This window comes from Molothrus ater, chromosome 14 (genome assembly GCF_012460135.2).
Source record: "Molothrus ater isolate BHLD 08-10-18 breed brown headed cowbird chromosome 14, BPBGC_Mater_1.1, whole genome shotgun sequence".
Classification (NCBI taxonomy): domain Eukaryota; kingdom Metazoa; phylum Chordata; class Aves; order Passeriformes; family Icteridae; genus Molothrus; species Molothrus ater.
Genome location: NC_050491.2, coordinates 960,029 through 983,003, shown reverse-complemented (window position 1 = coordinate 983,003; position 22,975 = coordinate 960,029). Strand labels below are relative to the sequence as shown.

General features: G+C 54.8%; 1 protein-coding gene across 1 annotated transcript; it reads left to right on the top strand.

Moving 5' to 3' along the window:
- The first annotated feature begins 311 nt into the window (after positions 1-311).
- On the top strand, positions 312-22,490 carry ZNF185 (zinc finger protein 185 with LIM domain). Its single transcript, XM_054516380.1, is given in 27 exon segments — positions 312-372; positions 1,212-1,347; positions 2,545-2,604; positions 3,504-3,542; positions 3,741-3,815; positions 3,986-4,054; positions 4,542-4,622; positions 6,265-6,348; positions 7,178-7,216; positions 8,304-8,387; positions 9,534-9,614; positions 10,511-10,579; positions 11,070-11,153; positions 11,352-11,396; positions 11,738-11,812; positions 12,923-13,006; positions 13,427-13,510; positions 14,100-14,207; positions 15,499-15,622; positions 16,324-16,556; positions 17,056-17,166; positions 17,393-17,488; positions 18,486-18,563; positions 19,787-19,855; positions 20,891-20,971; positions 21,746-21,848; positions 22,392-22,490. Coding segments are annotated over 27 exon segments (2,316 nt in total). The 5' UTR covers positions 312-347.
- Positions 22,491-22,975: the final 485 nt, after the last annotated feature.

Below are 22,975 nucleotides of genomic sequence, written 5' to 3'. Positions count from 1 at the left end.
TCTGTGGACTCCAGAAGGTCTGGCCCAGCTGGACACTTTTGCAAGGTTTCCTCCACCACTTTCCTCCCAGATCTGGAATAACACCTCTGGCATGGCTGGATTTAATTTTCCCTGTCCTTGCCTGCCAGGTTCATGGATGGGGAGGAATCCCAGCTCTGGTGCAAGGCCAGAGCCTCCCCATCCTCTGGCTGTGCCACCACTGCTGTGGCTCTGTGGCTGTGCTCTCCTCTCCCCTTGCCTGCCAGGTTTTCATACCACAGCTGATATTTTGCTTATCCCCTTTTCCATGTCTTCCAGGTCCTTGTTGGCTGTGAGCAGTGGCAGAAGGGGAAGGTGCTGCTGAGACCATGATGTCCCTGGGTGTCACTAAAGGTAATTCCTTCCTCTCCTGGTTTTCCTCTGTTTCCCCTGCCCAGCTGGAGCTGCTGCAATGTCCCAGCTGGGACAGGCCACCAGGGAGGTGTGAAACTCTGAGTGACCCTCTGTGATCCAGCGGGATGCTGATCCCGAGGTCTGGATGGCCTCGTCTCCATCTTCCACTATAGAATAATAATCCTGATGTTTCCGGGTGTGTCCTGCCTGGCTTCGTCTAGCTCTCACTGCTGGGCCAAAGGCGGCAGCTGTGGCGTTTTACCCCAGAGATACCTTTGGCCAGCTGGGTGCTGCAGCTGGGCGCTCAGAACAAATCCAGGCAAAGTAGGAACTCAGTTTACCTCTGGTGGAAAAGGTTCAGGCGACGGTGAAGAGAAAAAGAGCGGGTTCTATCGTAGAGTCTTAATCCAGAGTTTTATTTCAGCATGGTAGACCTCTGAATGTGGTAACAGCTCGCAATAGAACACCTGGCCGCATGGTCTCGTGTCCTTTTAAGCCCCGGGGACAGGGGGAGGGGAAGGGACAGGTAGGGGCCAACCAGGCGTGAGGAGGGGAAGGCTCAAGGGATACAGACACTTGGACAGGCCAATGAGCCCAGACCTGAGGGGCATCTTTTGAACTTCTGTCAACCACACGACGCCTTGCTGGAATATTGAGGGACGGCTCTTAGCAGGAGGGCAAAAGGGGGAGGGGGAAGGTTGGCACACCTGGGGGCATCACACTGCAACATTCCACCAGGACTGGAAGCTCTGACAGGGACGGGGAGGGCTCCGTGCTGGGCTAGATCCCACCCGCCCCGGGGTCCTGTGAGTGCTTCCCTCCCTGTCCCTGCTCTCCAGGAGGGCTGATCCCGCCCACGGACGAGGATCGCCGCAGGATCATCCGGCAGATGAAGGTTCGCACCACCCTGCGGGGGGACAAGAGCTGGATCCAGCACCACAACTCCGACTCGGACGAGGAGAAGAGCAGCCCCCTGTAAGAGCATTTCCTTCTTCTTCCCTTTCCCCATCAGAATTCCCTGAGCTGGGTCATTGATCCCACCCTGTGCCCGAGGGCATTGTCCGGACCCTCCCGGAGCTCTGGGCTCCCCAGGCTCCGTGGTCTCCAGCTGCACAGGATGTGCTGTGACAGGTTTTGGGGTGCCCCTGGTGCCAGGCACTGACACTGCCTATGTGAACCCAGAACATCCCTCTGGCTGTCCAGGATGGCCAAGACCCCTGCCAGGGGGCTCAGAAGCCCTGGCACAGAGCCCAAAACACCTGTGGGTTTGATTATGACCCGTGGAGCAAATTACCAACCTTAGATGAAGATCAGCCAGCCACAACAGTTTAGGTAGAATAATAGTGAAGTTATCACAGGGTGGAAAAGTAGATTTTGGGGTTTTTGGTATGGGGGTTCAGGGGGCAAGATGAGGGATCTGGGCATGTCCAGCCTTTCTCCTTCTTCTTCTTGGCCTCCATCTCCTGCTGTGCTGGTGGCACTCACAGATTGGTTTAGAGTAGAAGCTCACTGTCTAACACAGGTGATAGGTATTGGGAAGGAATTGTAAACATTGTACAGGTAGTTTTTAGTATAAAGACATAACCCTGCCCTGGGGGCAGGCAGAGTGCCTGGAACTGTCCTGCTGGGTGGACCTCAGCAGGGCAGGAGAAAATTTTTTTATAGATAAGGAACAATAAACAACCTTGAGACCGAGAACTGAAGATCTCCAACTCATTCTTCAAGTGCTTGGGCTGGGAAAAGACTTTTAACAATCTCGGGGTCGCAGTGACCCAGAAAGACCCTGAGAACTGCCAAAGGAGTTGCTGCTCCTCTTTATTTCTGATAAATGCAGGGTGGGCAGAAGCTTGGACAAGTGTCTTCTGCTGGAGCTGGGATTCAGCAGCACAGACAGATTGGGAGGCTCAGGAGAGCTCTGAAGTTTTGTGAAGCCAGATTGTGCTTTGGGGTGACAAACTCAGGGCAGTCCTGGAGGGAGTTTAGGATGGGAGAGGCAGGAGATCAAACAGTCCCTGGATGTCACACAGTGCCCTGTGCCAGGGAACACCAGTCTGCTCCAGCTCCTCTTTACTTGGGAACAGACCCAATTCCAAACCCCTCTTCCCTTCCCCTCTCTCCAAACCCATGCTCAGCAATCAGTTAACCACATCCTTGTGTTTGCTGTTCCCTCAGGTCTGGCCAGGCTGGTGGGGCACCCCCAGCCCCCAAACCCGCTGCTCCCCAGCAGGACAGGTAATTCCAGGGGCCCATTCCCACCCCATTCCCTGCTCTGCTGCCTGCTGGGCTCGGTGCCAGCCCTCACCTCGCTGTGTGCCCCCCTCACCTCCTGCTCCAGCACAGCTCTGGGCACAGCCCTGCTCACAAGGATGCCTCACCTTGGAGAGAGCAGGGAGTGGCTCCTGAGAGGTGCAGCAGGATGCAGGGATGACTTTAATTCAGGGGAACACAGCCTTTGAGCCACTGATGGCACAAGGCTGGGCTGGGACATCAGCTGCTCTGCTGGTGCAGCCCCTCAGTGCTCCAGGCAGGGGCTCCTCAGGGCAGGGAGAGCCCTGGGTGGGGCTGAGGTCAGTTCAGAGCATGAGGGGTCTCCAGGAACTCAGGAGCTTGGAGGAATATCCTGAAATACCAAACTCTTGGGAAGGGCCTGGCCCTGTGTGAGAGCTCTGCCCTCTCCCCTGAGCACTTCCCTGCTTCCCTTTCTCTGTGGCAGCTCTCCCCACTCCTGGTGCTCTCCAGAGGAGCCACGCTGTGCTTCCCCCTGGGAATGCACCTTGGAGGAGTTGGAGTGCAGCTGTTGCTCTCCAGTGATAAAATAATCAGGGTCTGCATCACAGCTCATTTCCCCCTCCTGTGCCACCAGCCTGGGCCAGAAAACACTGCCAGCATGGCTAATATTAATTGGCTCACTCTAAAATTCGCTTTCCCTATAAAAAATCCTCTATAGAGCTTGTTCTGATGATTATTCATTTGAAAACATCCCTCCAGAGTCAATCCAGCTGTGGGATCCCTCAGGCCTGCTTAGCTGGGTTTTTGGTTTGACATCCACATGGACTTTCCCCTTCAGTCCTGCTGCTGCTGCTGTTGTTTTCCCCATGTTTTTTACTCCCTGATGTCTGTTCTTTGTACAGGTCCTCTGCCTCCAAGCCCCAGTCTGGATACCTCATCAGGTGGGTATGGAATGGGAGAGATCTGGGCTGCAGGGGGAGGAGGGCTGGATCAGGAGCAGAAAATGTTCCCTGCTGGGTTCCATCAGCTGGGAACATCCCAGTGCTCAGGGCCAAGAGCCAGCCCTGTTGTTTCACTGCTGGTTTGAACTTGGCTCCAAACATTTTCCATTTTATGTAAGATGTCCCTTCCCTCCCCAGGGGGGTGTTCACCAGGACCATCGATAAAAGCTCCTCCGCGCCGGATCCTTCACCTTCCAGCTCGGCACAGAAAAAGTACGAGAGGTCCCCCTGTCCCCTCCCCTCCAGCTGAGCAGCATTCCCTGCAGCCAGAGTGGGGATATTTGGGGCTATGCTGCTGTCCCCTCCCTGTGGAGCTCCCCTGGGGAAGAGGGTGGGGAGGGATGGGAAGGTCACATTCCCAGGTGTGGTTTGTGTCCCCCCAGCACTGCCCCGAAGGGACAGAGCCGCTCCCCCTCTGGATACAGGATGACCACAGAGGACTACAAGAAACTGTGAGTGAGCAAAGGGAGCAGCTCCTCCTGTCCCTGCTCAGTGGGAGCCCCAGGAATGCCCCTGGAGCTTCCAGAGCTTCCACTGGAAACTCCAGTGGTTCCCAGGGCCACCTCTTTGTGGGCCAGGAGGTGCTCCTTGAACTGACACCAGCCTTTGCATGGAGGGGATTTCATCACCAGGCAGGAATGGAGGGTGCAGCCTAAGAACTGGGTTTGGAGCTTTCCTGAAGCGTGGAGAAAGGCAGAGCAGCACTCTGGGCATTTCCTGCCCAGCTTTTTGTGTCCCAGAGCGTGGCTCTGATCCGAAATGGGGTTGGGGCCTCTGGACTAAGGACAAAAGTCCTTCAGGGACATGTGCACCCCTGTGGAAAATACAGGTGTCTTTCAGGGTCTGACCCAATGCCTTGGAATCACTTCTCTTTGGCTCTTGCTGCCTCTGCCCCAGCAGCAATTCCCTGACCCTGGCTCTCCCTTCCCTCCCTCCCAGAGCTCCGTACAACGTCCGGCAGAAGTCTGTGGATGGGGAGGAGGAGGATGTGCCTTTTTCTCCAGATGAGCATAAGAAGAGGTGAGGCCTGGAGGTGCCCCCATGTTCCTGCAGGGACAGTGACAAGTTCTGTTCCATCCTGGAGGGTTGTTGGACCCAGGCACAGCTCAGGGCTGGGTGCAATCCAAGGATAATGCCAGCTCTCCGTGCTCCGAGCCCCGCTCTGCCCACGGGCCACTGCGCTCCCAACAAAACGTAATTAAAATCCCGACGTGATGCAGCCTGACAGCACAGCCCAGTTACCCAGGCAGCTGGGAGGGGCTCTGGGATCCCTGGGCTGCCTGGTGGCCATGGGGAAGATGGAGATGCACAAACAGGCAGGAGGGAGGGGCCCAGCTGCCCCCACTGCGGGAGTGCCCAGAGCTGGGATCACTCCAGGACTGGCACCCTGAGGGCAGCTCCAGGCTGGGCTGTCCTTCTCCTACCAGGAATAGGATCAGAGAATCATCCCGGTGTGGTTTGGGTGGAAGAGACCTCAAAGCCCATCCAGTGCCACCCTGCCATGGCAGGGACACCTTCCACTGTCCCAGGCTGCTCCAAGTCCTGTCCAGCCTGGCCTTGGGCACTGCCAGGGATCCAGGGGTACAGAACAGGAACAGGTCTGGTCTGGTCTCTCTGGCTTCAGCCTCATTGCTTTTGATGGAGTTTCTGAGGCCCCTTTTCCTCAGCCACAAATCTTGTACAAAGGAAAACTTGGTCATTGTCTCCCCTGGGGTCCAACCACTAAAGAGCTGGAGAGGAACTTTGGATAAGGGATGGAGGGACAGGACCCAGGGAATTTCTGACTTCCCACTGCCAGAGGGCAGGGATGGATGGGCTATTGGGATGGAATTGTTCCCTGGGAGGGTGCCCAGAGCAGCTGTGGCTGCCCCTGGATCCCTGGCAGTGATCCCTTCTCCCCTGGGACATGTGGTAGTACCCAGGTCAGTGCAGACACTCCATGGAGTGTCAGGCACAGAACCCATGCCCCATTTTTGTGTCCATGGAATCCAGTATTGCAGCAGTCCAGGTCTGCAATGGATGATCCAGGGCTGGCACAGCTGCCCAGGGCAGTGGTCGGGTCCCCATCCTTGACAGTGTTCAAAAAGGCTGTGGCACTTGAGGACATGGGTTATGGTGACCATAGTGGTGGTGCTGGCTGATAGTTGGACTGGATGATTTTAAAGGCCTTTTCCAACCTTAACCTGTTGTCTTATATATCAAGAGTTCTGTTATCATTATAGTGCAGGGATTCCATACCACCAGAGTTTCGTGCCTCCTTGATGTTTCTTGTAGGCAGCTCCTCTAAGCACTGACTGTTCCCAGTCCTTGCAGCAGCCATCTGACTCCAGATCCCACCAATCCACTCTTTTATGATACTGTTCTTATTTGCTACAGGTGTGGCCTGTTATCCTCAGGCCTGCTCCTAATCTTTAGTAATTGGTTCAGCTGCAACTCTTTAGGGGATAAGATTACATTCTATACCACCTTCATTCCCCCATCCTGTATCCCCCTACATTAACCCATTCCACAATTCCATGAAATCTGCTCCCCAGAGCGCAGGGGCTCTCTCAGGGTTAGCCCAGCCTGCAGTGGTTGTTCCCTGCCCCTGCAAGGCTCCAGGCAGCCAGGAGCAGCAGGATGAGCAGGCTGTGAGCCCTTCCCTGCTCTGTCCCCCCTCCAGGACCGAGGCTGCCAACAGCGTCCTGCGGCGCTCGGCCGGCCGCGAGCGCGCCTACGTCCTGTCTGCTGCCAAGAAGAGCAACGGGTGAGTGCAGGGCTGGGAGGGGAACAGGAGCCAGGGAAGGGCAGCTGGAGCTGAGGGGAGCCTCTCCAACACAGCAGCCAAGGACAGGCCACAAGGGCTCCAAGGACTGGAACTCCTTCCCTACAAGAGAAGAGCTGGGAATGTTCACCTGGAGAAGGGAAGGGTTCAGGGAGGGTTCAGAGCTCTTCCAAGGCCTGAAGGGGCTCCAGGAGAGTTGGAGAGGGACTGGGGACAAGGGATGGACGGACAGGACCCAGGGAATGGCTCCCACTGCCAGGGGCAGGGATGGATGGGATATTGGGAACTGGGAATTGTTCCCTGGCAGGGTGGGCAGGCCCTGGCACAGGTGCCCAGAGCAGCTGGGGCTGCCCCTGGATCCCTGGCAGTGCCCAAGGCCAGGCTGGACACTGGGGCTTGGAGCAGCCTGGGATAGTGGGAGGTGTCCCTGCCATGGCAGGGGTGGGGCTGGAAAATCTTGAAGGTCCTTCCAACCCAAACCTTTCCACGATTCCTTGGTGTCTGCAGGTTTCTGCAGAACTGGGAAATCATCCACTTATTTGTTATTGAGAGGGATGAAACTTCAGAAAAGAAAATCCATGGGAGTCCCTAATTCCCTAAGGCAATCAAGAGTCCCATTTTCAGCCTCAGTCCTTCAGCTGCAGTTTTGTTGCATTATTTCATTAGTGTGACACCCCCTGGGGCCAGCTCTGCCCAGAGAGGTGACAGGACCTTGCACACCTGGAGCAGGGTCTGGGGGAGCAGTCTGCCCCTGCCCAGGGAGTGTCTTTCCCTCCAGTCCTTTAACTGCTCCTTAATCCTTCCTCCACAGCAGCCCAACACAGGAATTCCCACCCCTGTTTGCCAAGAGGTAGGTGCTGGACCTCATGGAGCACTGCTGGGGCTGGGTGCATGTACCAGGCTGGGATAGCAGATCCCAGCAGTTTCACAGCAGAGGAAGAACAATTCCTTGAAAAAGAATGCTGGGGGTTGGATCTCACTGCTTTTTTGGTATAAACAGTGTTGGAAAAACCAGGAATGCAATCCTGATGGTGCTTTGAGTTATGGACAGCCTGAAACTAGGGAGACTCAGCCACAGCCTCCCTGCTTCCTGGGAAGCTGCTCCAGGCTGCCAGGAGAATGCTCCTCAGGCATCTCCCTCCTGGAGCTGTCTGTGGGACAGGGAAACATGCCCAGGGCTCTCTGCTATCACTGCCACTGTTAGTAATGAAGGGATGGGACTATTTTTGAGCTAAGAACAACTTACTGCTCAGATAAACATCAGTGTCAGAGGCTGGGAGATTTTAAGAGTCAGTCATAGCTCAAGAGTAGTCACAAGTTCTTTGTTAGAAGACAATGTAGAACTTTCTAATCTAATGAACAGATGTTACAAGGGTTAGTTTGCTTTTCTAATTGGTCATTTTTATTTAATTTTGCTGCACTGCAGATAATTTTGCCTAATGGGCTTCTGTCTCACATGCACACATATGCCTCTGTTATAACATCTAAACTCTCAGCTTACTCTGTACAACTACACCCCTACACTACAAACCCTTCACCATCTTACCAATACAGTTTCTTACTTACTTAAGGCATATTCTTACTTACAACTATAAAAACATAAGTTTATAGGTTTTCTGCCTAATGTCTGTGTATTGTATTTTTACATCAATCCAAGCTTCTCCCAAGGCTGCAGGTCAAACCCTTCAATGTCTGTGGAAGTTTCTGTTTTTCCAATTCCCACACTCTGGAATCCAAGCTGATGCTGTGTGGAAAGATCCCCCTGACCTGGCTGCATTCTGCCCCTTGGGATGCTCAGCAGGAGCACAGGGAGCAGCAGCAATAACCTGTTCAGGACACAGGGAAATCATGGCTGGGGAAAAACAGGGATAAACTGCCTGGAAAGCTACAGAAAAGAGGAAATGATGTGCCATTTGTCTCTTTGTCCCTGTGGAAAGAATTGAGATAGAAGAGGAGGAAGGACAGCAGAGGAGGAGTCCGACTGTGCCGGCTTCATCCAGGGTTGCTCCGGAGAGCAGCAGGTACTCATTCTTCAGGGCAGGATGCCTGATTCCAGCCTTTGCCAGCTCTGGGGATAACTGCTTTTATCAGCTGTCCAAACACTACCAGACATGGGGAGTTTGCAGAGGAGACCTCCCAGGAAACACTGGGGATAGAAACAGCTCCAGCTGGGATAAATGGGGAAAATCAGTTTCTAAACCTGAGCAGAAAGGCAGATGTGAGTGACAGCAGTGCCACAGAGCACAGGGACACTGCTCAGGGAGCAGCACAGGAGCTGTGGGCACAAAGCAGCATTTGTGCTCCCAGGGGAGAAGCTCCTAACAAACACCTGGGTTCATGTTTTGTTGATTTGTTATGTTGTTCTCCTTTTTTGTTTGTCAGTGCTAATGGGCTAAGAAAAACCAGCTCTGGGTCTTCCTGGGATGAGCCAAAGGCAGCAGCAGCCTCTCCCTCCAGGTGGGAGTTCCAGCACAGCCAGGATGGGTGGGACAGTTGGGGCTGAAGGTCAGAGACCTCTGTGGGCACCGCTCTGGGAAAGGGGAGGAACCAAACCCATCTTTCCATGGGAAGCCTTTCCTGGATGCAGACAGCTCTTAATAAAGGTTTTATGGCTGAAACCCATGGCAGGATCTGCCAATATCCTGATAGAAGGGCTCAAAACCCAAAAGGAAAAAACCCAAATGTAGAATCCTGGACTGGTTTGGGTTGGAAGGACTTTAAAGCCCACCCAGTCCCACCCCTATGGGCAGGGACACCTTCCACTGTGCCAGGTTGCTCCAGGCCCCATCCAGCTGAATCTTTTCTTGCCAAACAGGTGTAATGGAATATTTTTTACCTGTTTTCCAAGGTTTTTGACTGAATCCATGCCTGGTGTATAAAAAAGGTGGAATAGTTCTCACTGCAAACAGCGCTTTGGCTGCTGCCCTTGTCCTGGTGCTTTTACTGGTGTGCCACTGTAGAAAGTGGAAATTCCTGGCAAAATCTGTGCTTTTAATTTAAAATTGCTTCTGAGAAGATGACTTTGCCAGTGAATGGATTGAGAAGAGTGATGATTCATTGCCATTTTCTTCATTCCCATAAGGAACACTCCAGTGCAGGGTAGATTTGCTGCATCTGGAGCTGGTTTGATCAGGAATGACAATTTTGTCCTTTGTCCTCTCCTGCAGCCCCAAACCAGGCAGCAGGAGCCAAACATCCCCATCCCTGAGTGACACTTTGGGGAAAATCTCCACTTCTGCTGAAATCAGGTGGGTCTGGAGGCCCTGCAGGATCCTGAGGGCAGGATGGGGAATTCGGCTCTGCCTGGGGGGATTCCCTGGAGACACAAAATCCTCCAGGACATGTCCACCTGTCCATCCATCCCACATGTCCATCTGTCCATCCATCCCACATGTCCATTCATCCATGTCAACCTGTCCATCCATCCCACTTGTCCATTCATCCATGTCCACCTGTGCATCCATCTATCCATGTCCACATGTCCATCCATTCATGTCCATTGGTCCATCCATCCATGTCCACCTGTTCATCCATCTGTGTCCATCCATCTCCAACACACCTGTCCATCCATCCATATCCATCTGTCCATCCATGTCCATCCATCCATGTCCACCTGTCCATCCTCCATGTCCATCCATCCATGTCCAGCTGTCCATCCTCCATGTCCATCCATCCATGTCCACCTGTTCATCCGTGTCCATCCATCTCCATCCATCTCCAACACACCTGTCCATCCATCCATATCCATCTGTCCATCCATGTCCATCCATCCATGTCCACCTGTCCATCCTCCATGTCCATCCATCCATGTCCACCTGTTCATCCGTGTCCATCCATCTCCATCCATCTCCAACACACCTGTCCATCCATCCATATCCATCTGTCCATCCATGTCCAGCTGTCCATCCATCCATGTCCATGTGTTCATGGAGCAGCACAGAACAGCAAACACCACACAGAGAACTCCAGGGAAGGGGCAGAAGCACCTGGGAGGAAACATTCCCAGATAGAAGCCAGGGCCTGCCACAGTTTGAACATTGCCCAGCTCTGTGCTGGGAATTGGAATCCAGACCTGCAGCCCTTTCTGTGCAGCTCCTGTGGCTCCTCCTCCCCCTCCCTCACACTCCTGCTGTTTTCCCTGCAGGAATGGTGAGGACAGACAGGCCCTGAGTGGGAAATTCTCCTTGGAAACGGTGTCCCAGGGTGGAGATGGGTAAGGACTGGGCAGGGGCTGCTCTGTGCTGCTGAGCCTGGATTTGCTGGGGAGCAGCAGCTCCCTGCTCCTGGTGTCCCCCAGCCCGGGCTGGGCTGCACTCCCAGAGCAGCATCTGCTGGCAAAGCTGAGCCTGGCAGAGATCTCCTCCCCTCCCTCACTGCTCTGGGATCCTCCCCCCTGAACACTCCCCTCCCTGCATTTCCCTTTATTTTGCTGCTCCCTTTGCCTCCTGCTGCCATTCCCTGGAGCTGTCCCTTCTCCCAGGGCTGTGCTGGTCCTTGCTGCCTGCTGGCTCCTGCTGCTCTTGGGCCATGGTTCCATGATCTGCAGTCAGACCCACTGGGCTCAGGAATGCAGCCCTGCCTATCCTGATGGAGAGATTTAACCCCATTTTGTTCCCCAACCAAATATCAGCAGATTTCTCTAGGATGATACATTACAAATGCTGACAAGTCCCATTTTCACTGGAATTTTCCTTTTTTTCTAGTGACAAAGCTCTGAAGGAAAAGCCTGAGAGGTTCCCATGGGATGAAGGGGCCCCCAAAGCCACCAGGGCTGCCACGAATGGAAGGTAGACTCACTGTGGGATCCCTGACTTGGGCATTGCACAATCCATAAACTGCTGTTCTGGAGCTGGCTGGAATCTTGGAATGGATCTTTACTGGTGGAAAAACAGATTCCACATGGGCTTTGTAGAACTGCTCTCTCCTCTAGGAAATCAGGGAAAGTCACTGTAGAACATTCCTCAAGTTGTGTCTCTCTTTTCCAGTTTTACTGAGCACACAGAAGCCAAGAATGGGTTTTACCCACCAGAGTAAGTGCAAAATTCCCTTTTTCTCCTTCATTTTAGAGTTGGGGTTGGGGAGGTTCTCCTGCCCTGGGACTGCCCTGTGGATGAGCTCTGGGAGCAGCCCTTGCAGAGGAGGGTGGGCCTGACCCAGCAGCTCAAAAGGCCTGGGCTCTTCCAGCTGCTTTCCTCACACGAGGATGAGTGGGTTGGATCTGGGGCTCAGCCCTTCGGGAAATTCTCAGGGCCAAGCAGGAGGGAGGAAAGATGCTCCCCTGGAGCCAGGAAAAGCTGCTGGTGGATATTTTTTCTTCTTGGTGTTCTCCTCTTGCTGAGCTCCTGCTGGGATCAACCTCCTTGTCTCTCAGGTCCAGCTCTGGTTCCTGGCACGCTCCTGAGGATGCTCCAGAGAAGCTGCTCCAGCCCTCCCAGGGGGACACCAGGTGTGACAGGGCCTGGGGCTGGCACCCTCTGCTTCCAGAGGGACCTGGGCTGGGAATAAGCAATTTGTCCAGAGTAGAGCTGGGATTAGAATCCAAACTGGGCAACAAAGCAACTGGGAAAGGAAAATCCTGTGTGGGTAAACAGTGGGAGCAGCATCTTCCTGTTCACTGTTACACAACTTCTTCCCAGAAAAGCAGCCTGGGAATTCAGGGGGAATTTCTTCTGGAAAGGGTGGTCAGGCATTGGCAGGGGCTGCCCAGGGAGGTCTGGAGTCCCCATCCCTGGAGGTGTCCAGGGAAGGATTGGATGTGGCACTCAGTGCTCTGGGCTGGGGACAAGGTGGGGATGGGGCACAGGTTGGACTCAATGATCCCAGAGGGGTTTTCCAGCCCCTGGGATTCTGGGAGCAGATCCAGCAGCTTTAGCACTGCCTTTAGTGCCTCCATCCCACAGGGTTTTAGAGCCTTTGCTCCCCTGACTTTGGCAGGGGTGCATGGTCAGGGAGGAGTTGCTGCTGTTGGCAGCACTGATCTCCTGGAGCTGCTTCCCTCCCTTGTCCATTACTTTGGGATTCATTTCCCTGCATTGGCCCAACAAAGGCATTGAAGTGAGCAGGTTTCAGTGTCAGGTTGGACACTGGGGCTTGGAGCACCCTGGGATAGTGGAAGGTGTCCCTGCCCATGGCAGGGGGTGGGACTGGATGAGCTTTAAGGTCCTTCCAACCCAAACCTTTCCATGATTCCTGGATTCTGTGAAATGAATTCATCCCCCTGAGCTGAGGAGAGGAGGATCCCACGGCCTGGAGCTGCTGCTGGTGATGTAGGAATGTCTTCCCCAGAGTTACTCCTATTGTGCTTTGTCCAGCTGCTCCATCCTGGGACAGGACAGGAAATTCCTGTACAGAGATGTGTGGGAATTTAAACCACCTCAGTTCACCACCAGCCTCTCCTCCTCTTGGATAGGATTGAAAATGGGTTTTTCTGAGGGCAAATCAGTTCTCTGAGACAATTCTTTCCTCTTTCCTGGGCTGATACAAAGTGCAGTGTTGCTGTTCCATACAAATCCCCTAGAAATTTCTGGAAGCTCTAAATTCCCCATTTTTTTGCCAGGTCAGCCTTGCAGCCTGATGTCCCTTTTCATCCCACTGAGAGAACCCCTGTGCATATTGAGAACACAGAATACTCCTTTAAAAGGTAAGAGTAGGGTGAGTTTAGTGGGTGTAGGAACAATCCTGAGCATTAAGGGAAACCTGAATGGGCAGGCACAGAAAGAGCTCCTTCTCCTGCTTTTTTCCCAAGGATGGAAACAACTGCGGTTTAAATAAACCAAGAGCTTTGTGTTGTATCCCCCTCCACCTCCTTTGAGCACTCCAGATTTTTCCTCCTCCTGTGCTCTCAGTGGGGTTCAGTCACTCCCTTTCAATTGCCTGATAATCCAGGATGCTGCAGCAGCAGCAGGGAGCAGCTGGAGCACAGGGACATGGGCTGTCCTAGAGAAAACCCCAGTGCCAGTGCCACCTTTCAGCTGGCACAAGGCTGGCCGGGTGAGCAGAGCAGTGCCAGGATCCAGGTGCCAGGTTTTAGGGATGTGATGGGTGTTGCTCTGGTTTCCAGCTCTGTCCTGGGCTATGAGGAGAGGAGCAGCTCCACGAATCCTGAGGGCCCATCCCACCACCAGCCCTACTGGGATGAGACAGGGTGAGGACTGGGGGGACTGGGGTGTGTGGGGTTGGTGACCCGGGATGTGTGGGGTTGGTGGTTTGGGATGTGTGGTGGTTTGGGATGTGTGGGGTTGGTGATCCGGGGTGTCTGGGGTTGGTGACCCGGGGTGTGTGGGGTTGGTGACCCGGGGTGTCTGGGGTTGGTGGTTTGGGATGTGTGGGGTTGGTGACCCGGGGTGTGTGGGGTTGGTGACCCGGGGTGTGTGGGGTTGGTGACCCGGCGTGTGTGGGGTTGGTGACCCGGGGTGTGTGGGGTTGGTGACCCGGGGTGTGTGGGGTTGGTGACCCGGGGTGTGTGGGGTTGGTGATCCGGGGTGTCGGGGGTTGGTGACCCGGGGTGTCTGGGGTTGGTGACCCGGGATGTGTGGGGTTGGTGACCCAGGGTGTGTGGGGTTGGTGATCTGGGGTGTTTGGGGTTGGTGGTCTGGGATGTCTAGCCTTGGTGACCCGGGGTGTTTGGAGTGGCTCTGGCCATACTGGCTCCTGCTCCTGGCCTGCTCCTCTCCAGGGAATGGGTTTCTGCCCATCCCAGCATGGGTTTTCCCAATCCTGGATGTCTGGTTTAGGTTTCTGGACTCAGCCAGCCTCACTGAGAGGGGCCAAGGAGCTCCTGGCCATGACAGCCCCCCAGAGCCCCCCAGGCTGAAGGATCCCACTGAACCCAGCAGGGCTGGGTAAGGAATGGGATATTCCCCCTGCCTTCTGTGGGATGAGGGGTCATTCCTTGGGCATCTTCCCCCCTGCTGATAAATATCCTCCCAGGTTCTCCTTTTCATAGAGTAAAGGAATTGTTAAGGTTGGAAAAGACCTCTCAGATCAAGTCCAAGCATCAGCCAGCACCATCACCACGTTCAGCACTAACCCATGGCCTCAATGCCACACCCACACATTTCCTGAACGTTTCCAGGAAAGGACAACCCTTTCCATGAAGAAATGGAAAGGACAACCCTTTCCATGAAGAAATGGAGAGGACAACCCTTTCCATGAAGAAATGGAGAGGACAACCCTTTCCATGAAGAAATTTTTCCCAATATCCAACCTAAACCTCTTCTGGTGCTACTTGGGGCCTTCTGGTGCCTGATTCTAGTGCTGCTTCTACTGGATGAACCTTTTACCATGGTTTTATAGGAAAACCTGGGAGAAAAGATCCTCCTTAGCTGGAGCCATCAAACCCTGTCCAGCTGGACTGCCAGGAGTGCCTTCCTAGACTTGGGAAATCTGTTCCCAGCTTTGGGAGCAGAGGGTGGCTAGGGAGAGACAACAAGCAATAAAATTTGGCATTGGGCTCCATAGTAACGCTGGGTCTGGTTTTGAACTTCCCCAGTCAGGGCTGGGCGTCCACATGGGAGGACTTTATAGACTGATTTCCTTTCTTTTGTCTATATTTTCCACCTAAACTGGAAGAATTGAGGCTCCCTCCCCGGTGTGTCAGTGAGAACACAGAGGGTGAGCAGAGTGTTCTTCTCCCCAGGTCTGAGCTGCACTCCCAGGACACTGCTGGGAGCAGGGACAGGGACCTGGGACAGTCATCCTGTGTGCAGAGTGAGGAAAGCACTGCAAGAAGGCAAGAGTGATGAGGGGACTGCTTTTCCTCCTGGGAGGACATGGGGAATTTGCTGCAGGGGGCTCTGGAGGAGACACTAAAGGTGCTGTGGTTGGGGTCCTTCCTTTCAGCCCTGCTTCTTAAGAGGTCTGGATTTTCCACCTGTTTTTTTCACATCGCTTTGGGTTATTTGAGGACTTGGGTTAGTGCTGGGTGGTTGCATTTGATGATCTTATAGTGCTTTTTCAACCTAAACAGTTCTGTGATTCCATGATTCTATCTGGCACATTTCCATGCAGGGATATTGCAGGTTTTTATTTTATCCTTGAGGCAGAAGATTCTCCAGGGGCTGCATCTCCACCCCACAGGAATTCTGTGCTCAGGGTGCTTCCACAGGCCATAAAGGTCTCATGTCTTGGCAGGTCCAGCTCTGTTCCTGGAGGAAGCAGCATCCCAGCTCCAGAGGTTCCACATGCAAACGAGTCTGAGCCCCAGCCAGGACAGGTACAGAGCCAGGGCACCAGGACATCCCTCACACACCTCCAGGTCTCCTTCCTGGCCTGCCCAAGGCATCCAAATGCTCATTTCCTGGCCCAGGGAATTCAGGAGCCAATGCAGGCTCTGCCAGTGCCACCTTTCCCTGTGGAAGGAGCACAGCCCTGCAGGGACCTCCCACAGGAATTGTTGCAGTTCAGCATCAGAAGGATCTGGAGCTGCTGGAGAGAGCCCAGAGGAGGGCACGGAGCTGCTCCAGGGCTGGAGCCCCTCTGGAGCCAGGCTGGGGGAGCTGGGGGTGCTCACCTGGACAGGAGAAGCTCCAGGGAGAGCTCAGAGCCCTGGCAGGGCCTGAAGGGGCTCCAGGAGAGCTGCAGAGGGACTGGGGACAAGGGATGGAGGGACAGCACACAGGACACCCCACTGCCAGAGGGCAGGGATGGATGGGATATTGGGAATTGGGAATTGTTCCCTGGCAGGGTGGGCAGGCCCTGGCACAGGTGCCCAGAGCAGCTGGGGCTGCCCCTGGATCCCTGGCAGTGCCCAAGGCCAGGCTGGACACTGGGGCTGGAGCAGCCTGGGACAGTGGAGGGTGTCCCTGCCATGGCAGGGGTGGCACTGGGTGGGATTTAAGGTCCCTTCTAACCCAAACCCTTCTGGGATTCTGGAATTCCCTGATCCTGTGATTCTATTAGCACCGTGGTGCCCCATTTCTCCCTGTTCCCTTAGGAAGTGGCAGGATCCACCCTCAGCACACCCTGAACACTCATGGGAGCTGCTCAGGGCAAAGACACCCCTTGGCTTTATGGTCAAACTGGTTTTAATTCTTCAGCAGGTCTGACTTCAGCTCCCAGGAGGGTGTTGGCAGTGCCCACGAGCCCCTGCCCCCCGTGCCCCTGTTCCAGGAGCGCCAATCCTTCAGGGGCTCTGTGCCCAGCCACAGGATTCCAGGCTACGTGGACAGCCAAGTGTTCAGCACCAGGAGGTGAGGATTTGGGGAGGGGGTTTAGGATGCAGAGACAGGGAAAGCTGCTGGCATGGGAGACTTGCCACTGTCCCAGGCTGCTCCAAGCTCCGTCCAGCCTGGCCTTGGACACTTCCAGGGATGGGGCAGCCACAGCTTCTCCAGGCAATCCGTTTGGGAATGCTTTGGCTTTGCTCAGGTGTTGGGTTTGGAGCCTGCTGTCCCTGTGGAGCACAGAGCTGACACAGGGGCAGAGCATGGGGGAGTGCATGATGGAACCATGGAACTGTGGAGTTCTCATGGCTGGAAAAGGCCTCTGTGATCATCAGCTGTGTCCCACGATCACCACCAAGCCACAGCCTCAAGTGCCACATCCACACATTTTCTGGACACTTCCAGGGATGGGGATTGCAGGCTGTGCCAGGGCTTGGCAGTCCCAGAAGCAGGCAGTGGCTGTGAGCCCAGAGTAGGGACTCCAGAGATTCCCAGTGCTGTGTGCTCAGGGCTTTGTGTCCCCCAGCAGGCCCAGCCCGGATCCCAGAGGGAACGTTTATTCTGGGAGCAGCAGCCCCAGGAGCAGCTGGTATGACAGTGCCAGGGGGCACGGGGACTTCAGCCCCCCTGCAGGACGGTGAGTGCAGGGCTGGGATCCCTTCCCCAGCCAGGGAACTCCCACTGCCACACCCACCCAGTGTCCCTGTGTCCATTTGCTCATTCCCTGGGTGTGAGCAGGTGTGGGGTGTGCCATGGGAGGGATCAGTGCCCAGCAGGGAGATTCCAGCCCAGATTCCACCCTGGTGAGGATCCCTCAGGTGTCCAAACTCAGAGCTTGAGACTGTTCCACTTCCTCTCGCCAGCCATGACTCCTTTCCCAGAGATCCCACCATGTCCATGTCCCAGAGAAGCCACAGGGTGCCGTTCTACATGGACAGCTTAAACTCTAACAGCTCCAGGTAAATGGGGAGTCACGAGGGCTCCGAGGGAAATTCCCCAGAAATTTATGACATTGCAGCCAGCAGGCAAAGCCAAGAGCTGAGAGAGGGAGGATTGGTTTCCAGGGAGTGGATGTATGATCAGACCAGCTCTTAAACCATTCCTAGCTAAAGCTGCCTAGCAGAGTGTCTGGGATACATCCAGAAAAATCCCTGGAGATTTTTCATTGTGTGGGAGGCTAGAAGAGAGTGACAGCAGAATGGGGAGCTGGTTGCTGGCCAGGAACTGGCCTTTGCTACAGGAAAACAGAGATCACAGCAAAGAGAGAGGGTCCCTGTCCCCAGAATGTCAATGGTTAAATGACAGAACTGCTCCCAGACCAAGGCTGTGTGAAGGGGCAGGAGGTATCCAGTATGGAATACCATTATCCTGGGCCCCTGCAGTCCCTCCTGCATGGGCAGTGCCAGCCCACCCATGTGCTGATAGATGCTCCATGCAGCCACCAGTGCAAGGCTGAGGGATCTGTAACAAGGAGTGGTTGTGGGGGTGAAGGGGAGGCAGAAGATCCTTGGACAGGATCCTTAAAGATCAGCCTCATTCCAGGTCTCATTGCTAAGCAGATGGACAGAGCTGTTTTCCATAGTTTTGTCGCAATCTTCCTTCAAGTTACTGAGTTGGGGACAGTTCCATTGGCCTTGGGAACGTTCCCATCTCCTGCAGTTCCTCCTGTGCCCTGTCTCCCCCTGGCTGCTCCCAGTCAGGCTCCCACTCACTCAGCCCATCCTCATGGGAAGATCTCATTGGATCTTCTGCCTCATGGCCCTCCAAGTGAGACTTCCCCAAATCCCTTCTCCAGGAGAGGATCTCTGTCCCGTGGCAGATGTAGAAGGAGAAAGGGATTGGTTTTGTCCATGACAAGGGCTGTGCTGTCCATCTGCCCTCCCAGCAGTGGTGCCGCTCTCCTGGCGGCCAGTTTGGATCCTGCCATGGCTCACAGACTTTTCCCTCTCTCCACAGGCTCCTCTCCAGTTCCAGTGAGAGGCTCTGCAGCTCCCACCACAGCTCTGGGTACCAGCCTGACTCCAGCTCTGCCGGGTAAACAACTGAGGGGGGCACAATTCCCTCGCTGCAGGGTGGGGCCGTCCTGCTTGGGAGGAATTGCAGCTTTGGCACCTGGCTGGTGTCACCCACTGTGGCCAGCAGGGTCAGGGCAGTGATTGTCCCCCTGCTGGGGTCAGTTCTGGGCCCCTCAGGACAAGGCAGACCCTGAGGGGCTGGAGCATATCCAGGAGCTGGGGAAGGGGATTGGAGCACCAGGAGCATCTGGGAGCTGGGCAGGGGCTCAGCCTGGAGCAAAAGAGGCTCAGGGGGGCCCTTCTGACTCTGCAAACTCGTGACAGGAGGGGACAGCTGTGGGGGTCAGGCTGTGCTCCAGGGAACAGGGACAGGAGGAGAGGAAATGGCCTCAGGCTGGGCCAGGGGAAGTTGAGGTTGGTGGTGGAAGTGTCCAGAAAATGTGTGGATGTGACACTTGGGAACATGGTTTGGTGGTGGCACTAATTGATGGTTGGATTTGATGATCTTAAAGGTCTTTTCAACATTAATGATTCCATGATTCCAGGATGTAGAAAGAGCCCATGCTCAGTTAAAGGGAAAAAAAGAGGTTTCTTTCCTTAGCCATGACAGGTCTTAGTGTAAGAAGGGAGGATTAATCCCAGCTTTTAGGCAGCAGTGGAAATGCACCATGGAAAAAGGCTGATTAATTCCTGTCAGGGCTGCAGGCTGAGGGTGGGGGGCACAGGGCTCCCCTCGGCCTGCACACAGCTGCACCAGGGTGGAATATGGAATTCTGGAGCTGGGATTGGAAAAAAGCAAGAACATGCAAGGGAGGTAAAAATATCCCCAACCAAGCAGCAGCAGTTTACACTCTGGCTGGAAACGCTGGAGACATTCCAGAGGCAGAGCAGCCCCTGGAAGCAGCGCTGTGCCACAGGGCTCGGCGGTAACCGGGAGCTGGGAGCTCTCCCCGTGCCCATTGTGTGCCTAATCCTGACGGGAGCTGCGAAAGACTTATCCCTCAAACCCGTAACTGGATGAAAGGGTTACATTATCCATCCCATTCTTTCCAATTAACTCGATTTGTTTTGGTGGGGTAATTAGAGGAGTTGGTATTTAGCAACAATGCTCGATATGCAGGATTTATTCCAGAACAACAGCATCCCCTTGCTCCGAGCCTCTCCCGCACGCGTTCCGTGTCCGGGGCACACACCCGAGCCCCAGCCGCTCTTTTCTCATGCAAATGCTTCCCGTTTTCCCAGGAGAGGGATCCTCTTTGTCAAGGAGTACGTGAACACCGGCGGCTTTGCAGCCTCGCCACGCCACAGCAGGTAGGGAGCGCTGGGGACAGCCGGTGTCACACCCGGGTGTCACACCCAGGTGTCACACCCAGGTGTCACACAGGCGTCACACACTGGGCTTTGCCACCTCGCACATCCCACCGGAGGGAGCAGCTGGAGCTGGTCAGCCCGAGGGGTTACTGGGGGGGGAGGTTCTGCTCTCTGGGGTCCTGCCCTCTCCTCCCGTTCTGCTGGTGACAGCAGGACCCGTGTCCCACTGCTCCCAGGGGACAGGCCAGCTCCTCCTGGAGTGGCTTGGTCTCTGAGATGGGTGAAAACACCACACTGCAGGTTTGGCACTGGGAGGCTTCACCGTGCACCTGTAAACAATGACTGGAATGCACGAGGAGAATGTGGAGGCTGAGGGATCTCAGAGGTAGAACTCCCATTATATGAGTTTAAAAAAGTTAAATTGTACCATTTTCAAGCTTAAGTCTTCAGTCCTTTGAGCTCTGCTCAAGTGAAGCTGCTCCAGACTGGCCCCAAGTGACAAGAGCAGGATTTGGCCCCATGCACAGCATCCTCACAGTGATGTGGCACCAGTTCACACCAGTTTGAGGCTCCCTGCAGGCATTATCCTCCCTCAGTGCTCTGCTGGCATCCCTGGCAGAGCTGATTACACTCCCCACACCTCCAGCCTGTCCCGGAGCTCAGCAAAGCTGCTGGCAGCAGCCACAGATAAGCCAAAGATCCAGGAAACTCAGGCAGAGAGGGAAGGGGACACTCAGCTGGATGAGGGGTGAAACCAGGGATGTGCTCCGTGCCTTTTCCTGCACAATAGTGCAATATTTGGAGTTTTGGCACTGAAAAGCTGCTATTTGTAACAGGCCAGATGCAAACATGAGGGCCCTTGTGAGGCCAGGGGAGTTTTGCCTGGAGAGTCTTCTCTGGGAAGGCACTTGGAGGACCCTCTACCCAAGGAACAGGTAGCCAGGATATTCCAAGTCATTGGATTATGATTCTATCTGAAATTCTCTTCCCACATATCACTGCCAAGTGCTGATATTTCCCTCCTTCCTTCCCCAGTGGCAGCCTTGTGGATTTGAGTGACCTGGAGAGAAGCAGCTACAGCCACCACAGTTACCTGTCCAGTGCTCCCCTGCACAGGTAGGACAGGGTGGGGCTGCCCTGGGCAGGTTCACCAAATTCTCAATCAGAAATGAATGCAAGGTTTGCTTTTTGAGGACACTGGGGTGTGTTTGTGGAACAGCAGCACAGTAAATGGAAATACAGTGACATGGACTCCAAGGCCACCAAGGTGACCAGAGGGATGGAGCACCTCTCCTGTGAGGAAAGGCTGAGAGAACTGGGGTTCTGCAGCCTGGAGCTGAGAAGCTTTGTGATAACCTAATTGTGGCCTTCCAGTGCCTGAAGGGAGCCCGCAAGAAAAATGGAAAGGGATAATTTCCAAGGGCCTGGAGTGACAGGGCAAAAGGGAATGCCTTCTCACAGACTGAAGGAAGGGTTAGATGGGATATTGGGAAGAAATTCTCCTTTGGGAGGGTGGGCAGGCCCTGGCACTGGGTGTCCAGAGAAGCTGTGGCTGCCCCTGAATCCCTGGAAGTGTCGAAGGCCAGGCTGGACAGGGCTTGGAGCCCCCTAGGATAGTGGAAGGTGTCCCAGCCATGGCAGGGGATGGAACTGGATGAACTTTAAGGTTCCTTCCAACCCAAACCATTCCATGATTCCACAACTGCAGGATTCTGAAATCTGCCCCACTGCTGTGTGGCACCCCTGGGACAGCAGTCCCCTGTTCTGTCACACCTGTGGGAGCAGGCTGCTCATGGACAGCAGTGCTGATGGCTGGGATAAACCCCTGGCACCAGTGCTGGCACTGGAACCAGAGCATCACAGAGGCATCCACTGCCCTGTTCTTGCCAGGTCCAGTGAGCCCCTGTGCAGCTACTGCAGCCGGGAGATCCGAGACTGCCCCAAGATCATCATAGAGCACCTGAACATCCACTGCCACGAGTACTGCTTCAGGGTAAGCCCCAGAGCCTGCCTGCTGGGAATGGCAGGGCTGGGAGCAGGGATCTTCCTGCAACTTCCATCCCCAGGCTTTCAGAAGGATATACATGGGGTGTGGCAAATCCTTACCTCACATTGGGACAAAAACAGTCAGGCAGCCACAGGTGTCCCCGGGAGGTTTTCAGGTCCTTGAATAAATGTTAGAACAAGGGAAATTCTTTATTATTGGCAGCATCCTCAGAACACCCTCATGTCCTTGCCCCACCGTCCTTGGGGCAGACTTGCTGCTTTGTGTTCTAGTGGAGGTGGCTGAATCCTCAAACCCTGCAGGGTTTCCAAGGAAAGTGTGTGGGGATGTGGGGAGGGTGAGAGGAGGAGGGATGGGGAGTGTGGGAGGAAGAGGTCTGCAGGGACATTTGGCTGTTGTAGGAAAGTGCAGCCTCAAAGGTTGCATCCTCGCCTTTTAATAGAATGATGCAGAGCCCTCTGCCCCCTCCCTTCTGCTGTTCCTGCGTGGGCTTTTGCCCATTGTCCAACCTCCTTGTTTTCCCTTTGGCAGTGTGGAATTTGCCACAAAGCAATGGGAGATCTCCTGGATAAAATATTCATCCACCGGGACATCGTCCACTGTGACAAGTGCTACGAGAAGCTGTTCTAGGTGGGTTTCCAGGGCCCATTTCCAGAGCCACTCCCAGGGGGATGGCTGGGTGAGGGCTCAGGGTTCACTAGTGAAGGGCATTTAACCCTCACATTCCCAGGGTGGCCAGGCAGGGATCCTCCTGGGCTGTTCAGTGGGAAGCAGTGACCTTGCTGCAGCATTAGCTGGGAACTCACTCGCGCTGTCCCGGGGGTGTTGGTTGGAGCCAGAATCTCGGTGACAAACAGGCTGTGGTGGCTTCCCGGGGGTGACAGGCAGAGGCTGGCTTGAGTGATGACAGAAATGCCCCTCAGAGGTGGAGAGTCCCCACAGAAGGCAGCTAAAGGTTCCTCGCTGTGTCCTGGGCTGACCCCGCGCAGGGACCGCGGGCGGCTCGGAGCTGTGACACTCCCATGACAGGGACAGAGCTCCTCGGCGGCAGGTGCAGCCACCCCTTTAGTAAAGATCCTTTAAGGTGAAAACCTTCGGGTAGAGTTGTACAGTCC